Source organism: Oncorhynchus kisutch, linkage group LG7 (genome assembly GCF_002021735.2).
Source record: "Oncorhynchus kisutch isolate 150728-3 linkage group LG7, Okis_V2, whole genome shotgun sequence".
NCBI lineage: Eukaryota > Metazoa > Chordata > Actinopteri > Salmoniformes > Salmonidae > Oncorhynchus > Oncorhynchus kisutch.
The window spans coordinates 30435480-30448093 of NC_034180.2; the positions used below are offsets into that span (position 1 = coordinate 30435480).

At 43.3% G+C, this 12614-nt stretch overlaps 1 protein-coding gene across 1 annotated transcript in view; it reads right to left on the reverse strand.

Moving 5' to 3' along the window:
- Positions 1-2756: 2756 nt before the first annotated feature.
- kcnh5b (potassium voltage-gated channel, subfamily H (eag-related), member 5b) overlaps positions 2757-12614 on the reverse strand; it is an 89933-nt gene continuing 80075 nt past the window's right edge. Inside the window, exon 11 of the mRNA XM_031828918.1 lies at positions 2757-4956. Within this exon, the coding sequence (XP_031684778.1) occupies positions 3985-4956 (972 nt within the window). The 3' untranslated portion in view covers positions 2757-3984. The remainder of the gene's footprint in view (positions 4957-12614) is intronic.

Genomic DNA, 12614 nt, shown 5'->3' on the forward strand with positions numbered 1-12614 from the left:
GGAGCTCAGGTGAATTTTGCAGTATATTATAACAATCAGTGAATGGATACAAAGTTCCATCTTGATTTGATGGGTAGACTACAGTCTGAGATCTGGGAATAATGGTCATTTAAATGATTGAACCATTGATTCTATTCTTGGATAATATAATGTATAAATGTACACCAAGGTAATTCTTTGCCATGCCTCATCTTAGCAGGATCAGATGATGACAGGGGTCTCAGCTAGGTCAGGCAACCAGGGAAGTCCAGTCTGTGACGGCGCTCATGTGAACTTTTGCAGATACAACACTTTATTCTCTCTGTGCAGCAAACACTGGACAATCCAGAAGCTTCAAAGATTTAAACTATTTTAAGGCAGTCTGACAAACTTCAAGTTTGTTTCCAAACTGTATCAAAGTTTGATAGAGGCTTTTCCTGATGACACAAAACAAAAATGTGAGACCTGGGAAACACTACTGATGATGATGAATGGATACAGATATGTTTGAATAACCTGTCATGTTCATATCATCTCAGACATAAACTGCAGTTTAAGACCATCCATAGAACATACTATATGCCAGTGAAACTGAATATCAAGAAATATAATTTCTCTGCTGGATGTGTAAAACACCAAAGGGAACATATGTGTTATGTTATGATCTTGTGAAGACTGGCTGAATTCTGTCAGAGAATGTTATTTTATCTCAGCATGTCTACAGATTCACCCGTCTCCCTGTTTTTGTTTGCTTGGAAATGTTGATATTGGAGAATGTTATCAGAAGAAACTGTGAAACTCAGCATTTATAGCAGCTAAGAAATGCTATGCCATTAATTGGAAGGTTGGTTATCCTCCCACAATGTCACAATGGATGGCAGAAATGTCAAGTTATGCATCATTATATTTGATTTCTGTATGACAAAAGGTGTCTGTATTGAAAACGCTAGATTTTTTTTTGTCCAGCAGTAGCAAATAGATTATGGCACACGAGACACGTGTCTCATTTGCGCCTGTCTCAGTGGACTAATCCATTGAGGAGGCGGCAGGGATTACACGGTCCAACAATATGGGGATTGTGGCTCAGATGCACAAGGCACGTCTTTCTCCAGAAGGCATTCTCTCCCGCCCGTGGGTATTCGTGGGTATTCAATGTTTCATAACTTTGTGTGCATTGTTTGCTGTGTCTCTCAATTCCCCATTATACATTTGAAGTCAGAAGTTTACATACACTTAGGTTGGAGTCATTAAAAACTCGTTTTTCAACCACTTCACAAATGTCTTGTTAACAAACTATAGTTTTGGCTAGTTGGTTTGGACATCTACTTTGTGCATGACACAAGTAATTGTTCCAACAATTGTTTACAGACAGATTATTTCACTTATAATTCACTGTATCACAATTCCAGTGGGTCAGAAGTACACTAAGTTGACTGTGTACACTAAGTTGACTGTGCCTTTAAACAGCTTGGAAAATTCCAGAAAATTATGTCATAGCTTTAGAAGCTTCGGATAGGCTAATTGACATCATTTGAATCAATTGCAGGTGTACCTGTGGATGTATTTCAAGGCCTACCTTCAAACTCAGTGCCTCTTTGCTTGACATCATGGGAAAATCTAAAGAAATCAGCCAAGACCTCAGAAAAAAAATTGTAGACCACAAGTCTGGTTCATCCTTGGGAGCAATTTCCAAATGCCTGATGGTACCACGTTCATCTGTACAAACAATAGTACGCAAGTATAAACACCATGGAACCACACAGCCGTCATACCGCTCAGGAAGGAGATGCATTCTGTCTCCTAGAGATGAACGTACGTTGGTGAGAAAGTGCAAAGCAATCCCAGAACAACAGCAAAGGACCCTGGGAAGATGCTGGAGGAAACAGGTACAAAAGTATCTATATCCACAGTAAAACAAGTCCTATATCGACATAACCTGAAAGGCCGCTCAGCAAGGAAGAAGCTACTGCTCCAAAACCGCCATAAAAAAGCCAGACTACGGTTTGCAACTGCACATGGGGACAAAGATCGTACTTTCTGTGTCCTCTGGTCTGATGAACTGTTTGGCAATAATGACCATCGTTATGTTTGGAGGAAAAAGGGGGAGGCTTGCAAGCCAAAGACCACCATCCCAACTGTAAAGCACGAGGGTGGCAGCATCATGTTGTGGGGGCGCTTTGCTGCAGGAGGGACTGGTGCACTTCACAAAATAGATGGCATCAGGAGGAGGGAAAATTATGTTGATATATTGAAGCAACATCTCAGGACATCAGTCCGGAAGTTAAAGCTTGGTCGCAAATGGGTCTTCCAAATGGACAATGACCCCAAGCATTGTGGCAAAATGGCTTAAGGACAACAAAGTCAAGGTGTTGGAGTGGCCATCACAAAGCTCTGACCTCAATTCTATAGACAATTTGTGGGCAGAACTGAAAAAGCAGGTGCAAGCAAGGAGGCCTACAAACCTGACTCAGTTTCACCAGCTCTGTCAGGAGGAATGGACCAAAATTCTGGCAATTTATTGTGGGAAGCTTGTGAAAGGCTAACCGAAACGTTTGCCCCAAGTTAAACAATTTTAAGGCAATGCTACCAAGTACTAATTGAGTGTATGTAAACTTCTGACCCACCTGGCCTGCGCGCAAATGTAGGCCTATAAATGCGCCCACTTGGGGATGTCTGATAGTATTTCTGATTGTCTTAATTCACCACCACTAATGAGCTGTGGAGATTCTCAAAGTCATTTTTCTTCACCTCAAACAGCAAGTAAACAAAGTCTGTTTTTAGAATCAACTGATAATGACAATAGTTCCTCTAAGTATTTGAACAATATTTCCAGCTCTCTCCCTTTCCTTTCGATAACCACTCAGCATGAAAAGTAAAAAGTAAATGCTCTGGTCCAGTGGAAACATCCCTTGCACACTTAGCCTACAGCTGTGTCTGTCCCGAGCTCACTGGCACTGGAATATCTGAGGGTCCAGAATATTTTACACAAGTTTCGGGCGACCCAGTTGATAGACAGCCCATGCGTACCAATGTGATTTATAGGATATTTATTTTTATCAGGATATTTTCTACCTGCAGGCTTCAATGTTTTTATGTGTTGGCTATAAATAGGCTATTTTTACATACTTGGCAATAGCAATAAAAGTTACTTTTAGATTTGTATCATTTTCATTTATATTTAGATAGACTGTAGATTAACCACAGACAAAGATTTTGAGTTGCAAAGCCTATAATAAATTAAATGAAACTGTTCCACGAAAATGTGCATATAAAAATCATAACAGTCACGCAGTATGGTAGAAATTATATCATAAGCTTGCACTTCAAATGGAAAAGGTTGCCGACCACTGGTGTAGCCTATTACCAGCTTGCACTTCAAATGGAAAAGGTTGCCGACCACTGGTGTAGCCTATTACCAGCTTGCACTTCAAATGGAAAAGGTTGCCGACCACTGGTGTAGCCTATTACCAGCAACTTAAGCAGCATAAAGGCAGAATCTGCGAAGGCCAGCAGCAGCGAGAAGAGGGTCTGGAAAATTATGTTTTCTTCTGGTTAGGCTATCTTGATCTCTGGCTCCCTGTTGAGTTATTTGTGTCGTAATTATTTAATCAAACAGCGTGCTCAAAGTATCAGACAATTTCAGTACTTATAGCCTAGTTGATTTTATTAGAACACATAGGGTGAGTCTATATGCGTAAAAATATATGTTTAAAAATTTCAATCAATTGATTGGTCGAAATAAAAGACTACTCTTGATCAACCAATATTTGTTTGTTGTCGGGAACAGACCTAGTAGAAATGCAGGAAATTAAAAGCTTTAGATGCCCCCCACTTCTAAAACCAAAGTTGCGCCCCTGAATAGACTTTTAGTTTCTTTGGCAAGCCAGAATCCAGCTGGACATGCATAGAGAAATATTTACAATCAAGAAAGGTCTCATGATGGACATGAGTTAAAAGTTTGTGTGCAAATGTTAAGGTACGTCAAACAGTGGTGTTTTGTCCTCTTCAGATGTGCCCGTCATCGTCCACTAAATCAGGAGAAACGGGTCTGGAGACAGTGAAGATGTCCTGACGTTTGGTTTTGGTTTTGGGGGTGGCGGCCAGAGGTAGAGACGGCCTCCTCTTCTCTGTAGAGGTCAGCAGTTTGAAGATCTGAGCCACCTGTTTCTCCAGGGCCCCCAGCCGGCCCCCCAGAGTCTGGAGGTCCCCCCGGAGCTCCAGCCGGGTCTCCTGGAGCGCAGCCTGCAGGGCCTGCTCTGGGATGGGGCCGAACGGGTGTGGCAGGGGGGCCTCCCCGGCCCTGTCTATACGCAGCTCACTCTTAGTGATGCCGCTATCGCAGGAGTCTGTCTTATGGAGGCGGTTGTCCTCTCCCTCTCCTCCTCTGAGCCCCGCCTCCTGACCCCTGCCCTGCTGAGATAGCATCTCCACAGAAACGGCTTTAGCTACATTGTTCAGTCCCTCCTTCCTGACCACGGGAGGTGGGGCAGCCACGTTTTTGAGACGCCCCCAGCCCCTGGCAGCAGGAGGCTTTACCAGAGCAGGGCTGCTACTCACCTTGAGCCGGACTGGAGGCGGCTCCCCCATGGCAGGACTAGACTGCATGGGCGTGACCTGGGACACGGTGAGCACACTGCTACTGCAGCCCGTAGGGGGAGCTCCGTTCTGGAGCCCTTGCAGGGAGGAGTGGGGTCCGGGCCGCTGGATGTTGAGGGGCAGGGAGTGCTGCAGGCTGGAGTGGGACAGCTGCAGGCTGTGGGGGATGGGGTGAAGGTGGTGCTCCACTTGGAGCTGGTTCTTCTCCAGGTCCAGCTGGGAGGACGCCCCCTGATTCCTCTGCAGCTCCTTCTGCTGCTTGAACTTCTGGAAGAGCTTCCTGACCGGATGGTCCTGGGGGATGGTCAGCTGAACCTCGTTCTTCTGACGCTGGCGCTCCTCCTCCTCCTTCTTCACGTCACTGATCTTACGAAAAATTACCTGCAGAGTACAAAAAATGGAAGAGTAATCTCATTTTTATACATTATTTATGAATGAAAAGTAATACATTATTCTCTATACAGTGCATTCAGAAAGTATTCAGACCTCTTGATTTTTTCCACATTTTGTTACAGCCTTATTCTAAAATGTATTAAATAAATTGTTTTCCTCATCAATCTACGCACAATACCCCATAATGACAAAGCGAAAACAGGTTATTTGAAATTTGATTGGAGTCCACCTGTGGTAAATTCAATTGATTGGACATGATTTGGAAAGGCACACACCTGTCGAGACAGAATTGTGTCAAGGCACAGATCTGGGGAAGGGTACGAAAACAATTCTGGTCTCCATCATTCTTAAATGGAAGAAGTTTGGAACCACCAAGACTATTCCTAGAGCTGGCCGCCCGGCCAAACTAGTCAGGATCGAGGGAAAGATGAACGGAGCAAAGTACAGAGAGATTCTTGATGAAAACCTGCTCCAGAGCACTCAGGACGTCAGACTGGGCCCGAAGGTTCACCTTCCAACAGGACAATGACCCTAAGCACACAGCCAAGACAACGCAGGAGTGGCTTCGGGACAAGTCTCTGAATGTCCTTGAATGGCCCAGCCAAAGCCTCGACTTGAACCTGATCGAACATCTCTTGAGAGACCTGAAAATAGCTGTGCAGCGATGCTCCCCATCCAACCTGACAGAGCTTGAGAGGATCTGCAGAAAAGAATGGAAATACAGATGTGTCAAGCTTGTAGCGTCATACACCTGAGTGGGCTCCCGAGTGGCGCAGTGGTCTAAGGCACTGTATCTCAGTGCTAGAAGCATCACTACAGACCCTGGTTCAATTCCAGGCTGTATCACAACCGGCCGTGATTGGGAGTCCCATAGGGCAGTGCACAATTGACCCAGCATCGTCCGGGTTAGGGTTTGGCCGGTGTAGGCCATCATTGTAAATAAGAATTTGTTCTTAACTGACTTCCCTAGTTAAATAAAAATTTTAAAAGACTCGAGGCTTAAATCGCTGCCAAAGGTGCTTCAACAAAGTACTGAGTAAAGTGTCTGAATACTTACGTAAATTTGATATTTCAGTTGTTTTTTTATACATTTATGAAAATGTTTAAACCTGTTTTTGCTTTGTTATTATTGGGTAATGTGTGTAGATTGATGAGGGGAAAAATCTATTTAATCCATTTTAGAACATGTCTGTAACATAAGAAAATATGGAAAAATTCAGAGTCTGAATACTTTACGAATGCACTGTATATGACTGTAAACAACAAAGGAACCAGAGAGATTTATATGCAAACTGATAAAGAGCACCTGTCTGTCTGCCTATCTGGCTATCCATTCATCACGTGTCCCATTGACAGCGCAGTGCAGTCAAGTCTGGCTTTAGAAGGGATCTCTATGAAAATATCCATCTGCACTCCTGACTGTGCCTCAGTCTATTATTCAACCTGCTTTGCCAATCTGCTCTCCTCTCCTGGCGCCTAGATACTAATTAAATTGGGAATGACAGGGACCTCAGCCAGCCAGTAGACTGGAGTATTATTCTTGGTTAAAATAATAATGGTCCCTCTGCAGCTGACAGTCCAGGCATGTGGCTCTTCAGCATGGCCGGAATATATTATTATATTATTCCCTCACATTCTTTCTCTCAGCCTTGTCAGGACATGTCCCCTCCTCGCTGTACCCGGCACCTCTGTTGGAAGTGGCTGCGTAATGTCACTTAATGTCATTGTATCAAGCCCCCTGCTGGGTCAGTGGGCTAGTGTAGGGACAAGGAAGGGGAAAGAAAGGACTTGTCAATCACATCACCTGCAGATAGTATGTACTGTAGGCTTAGTTGGGAGGCAGTGACTATTCATTACAAGACAACTAAAGCTTTTGCTGAAATGTAGTCTACATTTATGTGATGACTCACTGTCTTGGTTCATCCAGTGCAGGGACAGCAAAATTGTGTCGATTTTTCTACACAAGGCAATAGTGTTTCCCACTTCTTTTAATTTCAGCATAACAGGTTAGCTTTTCTCTCTGTCAAACAGAGATTCTCTAGAGACCATGACTTGGGCAGCTTGAGTAGGTGGGTAGATTTGAATAAAGTTAAGGGGGGAAAAAGGTCTCAACTTTGATTGACAGGTTAAGTGCTATACCGATTTGCATGGACCTCTTGAGTGAGAGGCAATTAGGCTTGGAAAAGAAACAAGGTTGCCATGGTAGTATGGTTGGCATCCTTGGGAAGCTAAAACTCAAGACACATACTTTGACCACACAGCTCTCAGACAAGTGGCTTGACTTATTTTAATTATTCAAACTAATTTCACTGACCCAATTATTCTCTCCATCTGTCTGTTATGGAACTTTTGACTTTATTTTACATCCATACGGTAGAGCAGGACAAATTACAAACCATTGCTATCAACAGGGATGAATGGCCTATTCATTACGGTTTACCGAGGAGTACTCTACACAATATCTGACCACATTACAGTCGTTCTGCCAGAGTTATTCTCAGATACGGCAGCTTTCCACCTATGTGGGAACTCAAGTCATATCATTCAAACATAAAATCGGGGATATCAATTAAGGGAACGATAACTTAATGATATCAGGAATACACCAGCATTATTTGTCGAAACATGTATGGGAGACAAAATGGATGTGCATTTAGGCATCGTCCCCTCCTAGTTCATCCTGCCTTCGTCTGAGAGAGGGGAGTTGAGCTCCTAGAGAGACAGGACAGTATGCAGATGTCTTAATGTGTATGGTAATGGAGAGGAGAATTAGCAGTGAAGCCGGAAGGGGAGCAGCTATGAGCTCACCCCACAAGACGGTACAGAACATAAAATAGCCATCAAACATAAAACAACAAGAAACACAGACACAGACAGAAACAGACAGATTAATTATTCAGATGGAAAGAGGGCCTGGAGTACTTTAACGTTTTTTTCCGAGAGGGGCAGTAAGGGTAAGTTGATAATAGAAGCCTGAAAACAGACCGACTACACCTGTTCTACCCTACAGAGACTTATCGCAGGAAAAAAAAACTAACTTCCACATACATATTTGATTTATTTTGCCTTTATTTAACTAGGTAAGTAATTGAGAAAACATTCTCTTTTACAATAACAACCTGACCAAGATGGAGAAAATACAAATGACCTGATTCTCCCAACTGTAATAAGTTTGTTGTTAATACAAATCCAACCTTTTTAACCCCAATAGAAGTTTTTATTTTTTAAACTAGAAGAACGGCTGCCACTGAAATCTCTAAAATATGTAAAGAAAGAAAGAATAACTTAGAAATACACAGCACCTTGCGGCCTATTCTAGAATATACTATACTATACAGTATATGTATATCAACAAGCACTTTTCTTGCAGTCAGTTCGGCAGACTGAGGGAAGAATTATTCCAAGCAGCATTGTGTGGCTCTATTTTGGAGCAGACTTCAAAGCTCGTTGAAAAAACAGAAATACAATGAACCTCAAATCAATAAAATCCTACCCTGGTTCAAAGTAGAAATAAAAATAGTACAACAATCCTATGTTTACACAGTGGATGAAGTAATATTTGGGCCAGAGGGGGAGAAAGGGTTCAAGGTCCTTATGAACCGCTCACTACAAGGGTGTGTTTGGTCTGCCTTTGAACTCTTTTCTTCTCTGAGGCTCCGTTGTAACAATCGACCTCTGGCTCAAGAGAAAGAAGTGATGGAGAGAGTGCTAGAAACAGAGTGGGGAGAAAAAGAGGGAGAGGGGAGGGGACAGAGACAGAAAGAAATCGAGAAACAACGATTGTGGTCTTATCTCCAAAACTCAATATCAAATAGGGCCCATGAGGAATTGGTTGTCTTGTACTGAGGGCCATGGTTAACCCTGCCTCTCTCTCTTTCTATCTATCTCCCTCTCAATTCCAACACACCACCCCCTTTCTACTTTCTCACACTTGATGTCTCTTTTCTCCTATCCTCGCTTTCTCTCGTCCTCCCTCTCTCTCTCTCTCTCTCCCTCTCTCTCTCTCTGCATTTATCCCTCTCTCTTTCTGTATCTCTCCCCCTCTCCTGACATCCCTATCAACATGATATCTTCATTTATTAATGATAGTGCACTGGGAATTGTCCAGTCAAGCTCATTCATTGTTGCGGTTGTGGTCTTGGTAAGCCTGATTAACCTGATAGGCTACAGTGTGCAGCACTGTGCCAATGACAAACAAGCCTGTTAGAAAGGTAGTGTACCACTGACTTCATAGGTCACACGTTGCCACCACAACACTGTCAAAACCTGCCTCCATGCAGTACTGTAGGAAAACACTGTAGGTTGTGCTGCCAATTACTGAGATGGCTGAGATGCGTGCTGCTGTGCTATGTCACAAGTCACTCCTCTCCCCTGACTCATTATGACAGAGATGATAATCAAAAGCCTAGTTAATTTCTCCACTTGCAGGTGCTGAGGTAAAAATGTATCTAATCAGCAGTGCTCCAGTGGCAGAGCCAAGCCTAGTCAGCACACTGACTGAAAAAGGTCCAAGCACTTAAATATACAGCTGCCAGCATGCAGACCTTCTACTAATATAAATTATGCAAAGCACTCAGAGTAATAAAACATGATATAACTGCATTGAAACACTTCTCCAAGTACCCCCCCCCCCCCCCCCCCCCCAAGTACCCCCCTATTTCAAAAACATCCCAAGCCTGCAGGAGAATGCAGGGCCAGGGAGTGGGAGGTACTGTAATTGTGTAATTCCTGGGTGGAGATATTGGTCAGGGAAGCTAATCCTGGTAGCTGGATGGTCTGGGAGTGTGTAGGTGGTCTCATCTCTCCTCTTGATTAGATTTAGAGTTATATTACAGAGTTATATTTATCCCAGTAAGCTAGAGAGTGGAGGTTCCTGGAGCATGGGGTATGTGATAGATACTCTGTTGGCTCTAACAATACTCGCACAATCCCAGAATCAGAATGAATACAGGATCCAAACTGTACCCCTGACTCCCGCACCGCATGCCAACCCTTCGGTTCAAACTCATAATCAAAATGTATTGCTGACTTGGATGTGAGACTGAAATCCCACATTCAGGTATTGAAGAGGGATAGATGATGCAGAGCTGTGGAGGCACAGTCAGAACTCCAGACCAAACTCTGTCATTCTGTCACGTTTTCCTGGAATATGAGGAGAGATGCTTGTCCATTTCTCCATACCGCCTTCTCTCTGTTTCTGGGCAGCCCCATCACACAGGCCCTGGGAGTGGGGGCAGGAGAGAAAGGGACTTGTACTCCCCCTCTGGGAAGCATCTCTGTAGGCGAATGGATGACACATCACTGCTCCCTATGTGATCCAGCCTGTCATCCTCCTCCCACTCCGGTCCCAAATATACATGCCAGGGGAGGGGGAAGTGCCACACACAAGCACACATGTATACGAGGAAGCACACACACACACTGGAAAGCACATGTACGCACATGCACGGAGACACACGCACATGTGCACACACACATACAGTACCTACACACACACAGGCCTTAAGGAGAGTCATAACGGAGGCTAGGAGATATTGCAATAGGAGCTCAATCTAGACTTGTGTGGTGAAGAAGCATCTTAAAAAGCACAGAGTGGATTAGAGAGCAGTACATGGAGTGTCCATGGCCGCTTGAACATTTCAAAGTGTCTATGTTTTTCTGTTCTGATGTAGAGACTGCAGAGATAATCTACCCCGTCTCTCTTAGTGTGGCTCTCTAGCTCTGGCTTCTTCTTCTCCACATAAAAAAGTGGGTCAATTTTCTTCTTAAGTTCAGCAATTCATTATTTATCAGACAGAACAGAGAAAATGAAACTCTCTGCATGGGTGACTTCCTCATCTTCCCTCCTCCTCCTGCTGCTCAGCTCTCTCCATCTCACCTGATCACTGCACTGCCTTCCACACACACATAGACCTGCTGTTCTCTTGCTGAAATCAGGAAAACACTTAAAACAAATCACCATTCTGGACTTCAGCCTGGACTTCACTTTTCTGTATTAAACTCCCTACCCCACCATATCCTCTCTCTCTCACACACACACACACACGCACTTCTCCATAGTCACAGTGATACAAAAAAAATACCATGATTTGGGGGATTTTCACAAAATGTCATCCATAGAATAGTTCTTTGGAGGAAGGATTTTTGACATACAGTATATTTAACATTTATATATAAAAGCATAATTGAGAAATCATTTGGCATATTTATGACCTTTTGGCATGACCAAGGCCTCCTTTAAGACTCCATAGTGTTTCATCTGTGTAGGTGCTATAGAGCTTTGGTAGAACTTTGGTGTCATATGAAGCTTTAATGCTTGCTCTGTAATATGTGTAGTATTTAGTATTTTTTTTATATTCATTTCACTTTATTTGGATAGTCTGTAGAGCATCTACAGGTGTACTATTTGTAACATTTCAACAAGCGATCTCCTAACCCTAACCTGAACCCTTATCCTAACCCCTAAACTTAACCTTTACCCTAACACTTATTCAAAAATTTACCCTAGCCCTTACCGTAAACCTAGTAAGCAGCTGCTTATCAACAGAAAGTCAGTTGCTTATCAACAGATAATTGTTGATAGCATGACCATCTGTAGTGCATCTGCAGATGGACTATCCTAATAGAGTGTGATTAATTTTTCAATATATTGTTGAACAAAATATATCCTATTTCGGCTATTCCCTAACTGGGGTAATGCCGTTGGAGGTACGCCAAATAAAAATGTGATTCACATTTTCAAACAGTCCATTTCGATTTTCCAATGGGGCTATACATTTAGGTGATGTCTCACAACCCTTTGTTAGAGTTAGGGCTAGGGTTAAGGGTTAAGTAGCCTCGTTGCACTGCCAAAAACAAACCATCTAGTGGTCAGCGAAAAACCACACAATGTCAAATACAGGTAGCCTAGTCAAATAATGAACATCCAATCACATTAACCGTTACTCCCCCGCGGGAATTCCACAAACGTTCCGTATGTAGCCAAACGTAGCTGCTGCTCATTCCGTTTGCTCGAAAATTGATAAATTGTTAAAAAAAAGGTAAGGTCCGCGTCCATAGAGACACATACCAGCTCTACTGGTAGTAGTGCTACTACCAGCAGTACTACACCTGCACCTGTTGACGACACAAGTTGTTCTGCTTCCAAGACCACATCCAATGCTAGCATCAGTAATTCTACATTTGTTGCTAGCACGGCTAGCATGGACACTGAAATATGCAAACAGGAAACCGCTCACCCAGAATCGGCACTCCTCGTGGCCGGAGACATTAATGCAGGGAAACTTAAATCAAACTTAAACCTAATTTCTATCAACATGTTAAATGTGCAACCAGAGGAGACAAAAATCTAGATCACCTGAACACGATACACAGAGACGCGTACAAAAGCTCTCCCTTGCCCTCCATTTGGTAAATCCGACCACAATTATATCCTCCTGATTCCTGCTCCCAATCAAAAACTAAAGCAGGAAGCAACAGTAACTCAGTCTATAAAAAAGTGGCCAGGTGAAGCAGATGCTAAACTACAGGACTGTTTTGCTAGCACAGACTGGAACATGTTCTGTGATTCTTCCGATGTCATTGATGAGTACACCACATAAGTCACTGGCTTTATCAATAAGTGCATCGAGGACGTCGTCCTCACA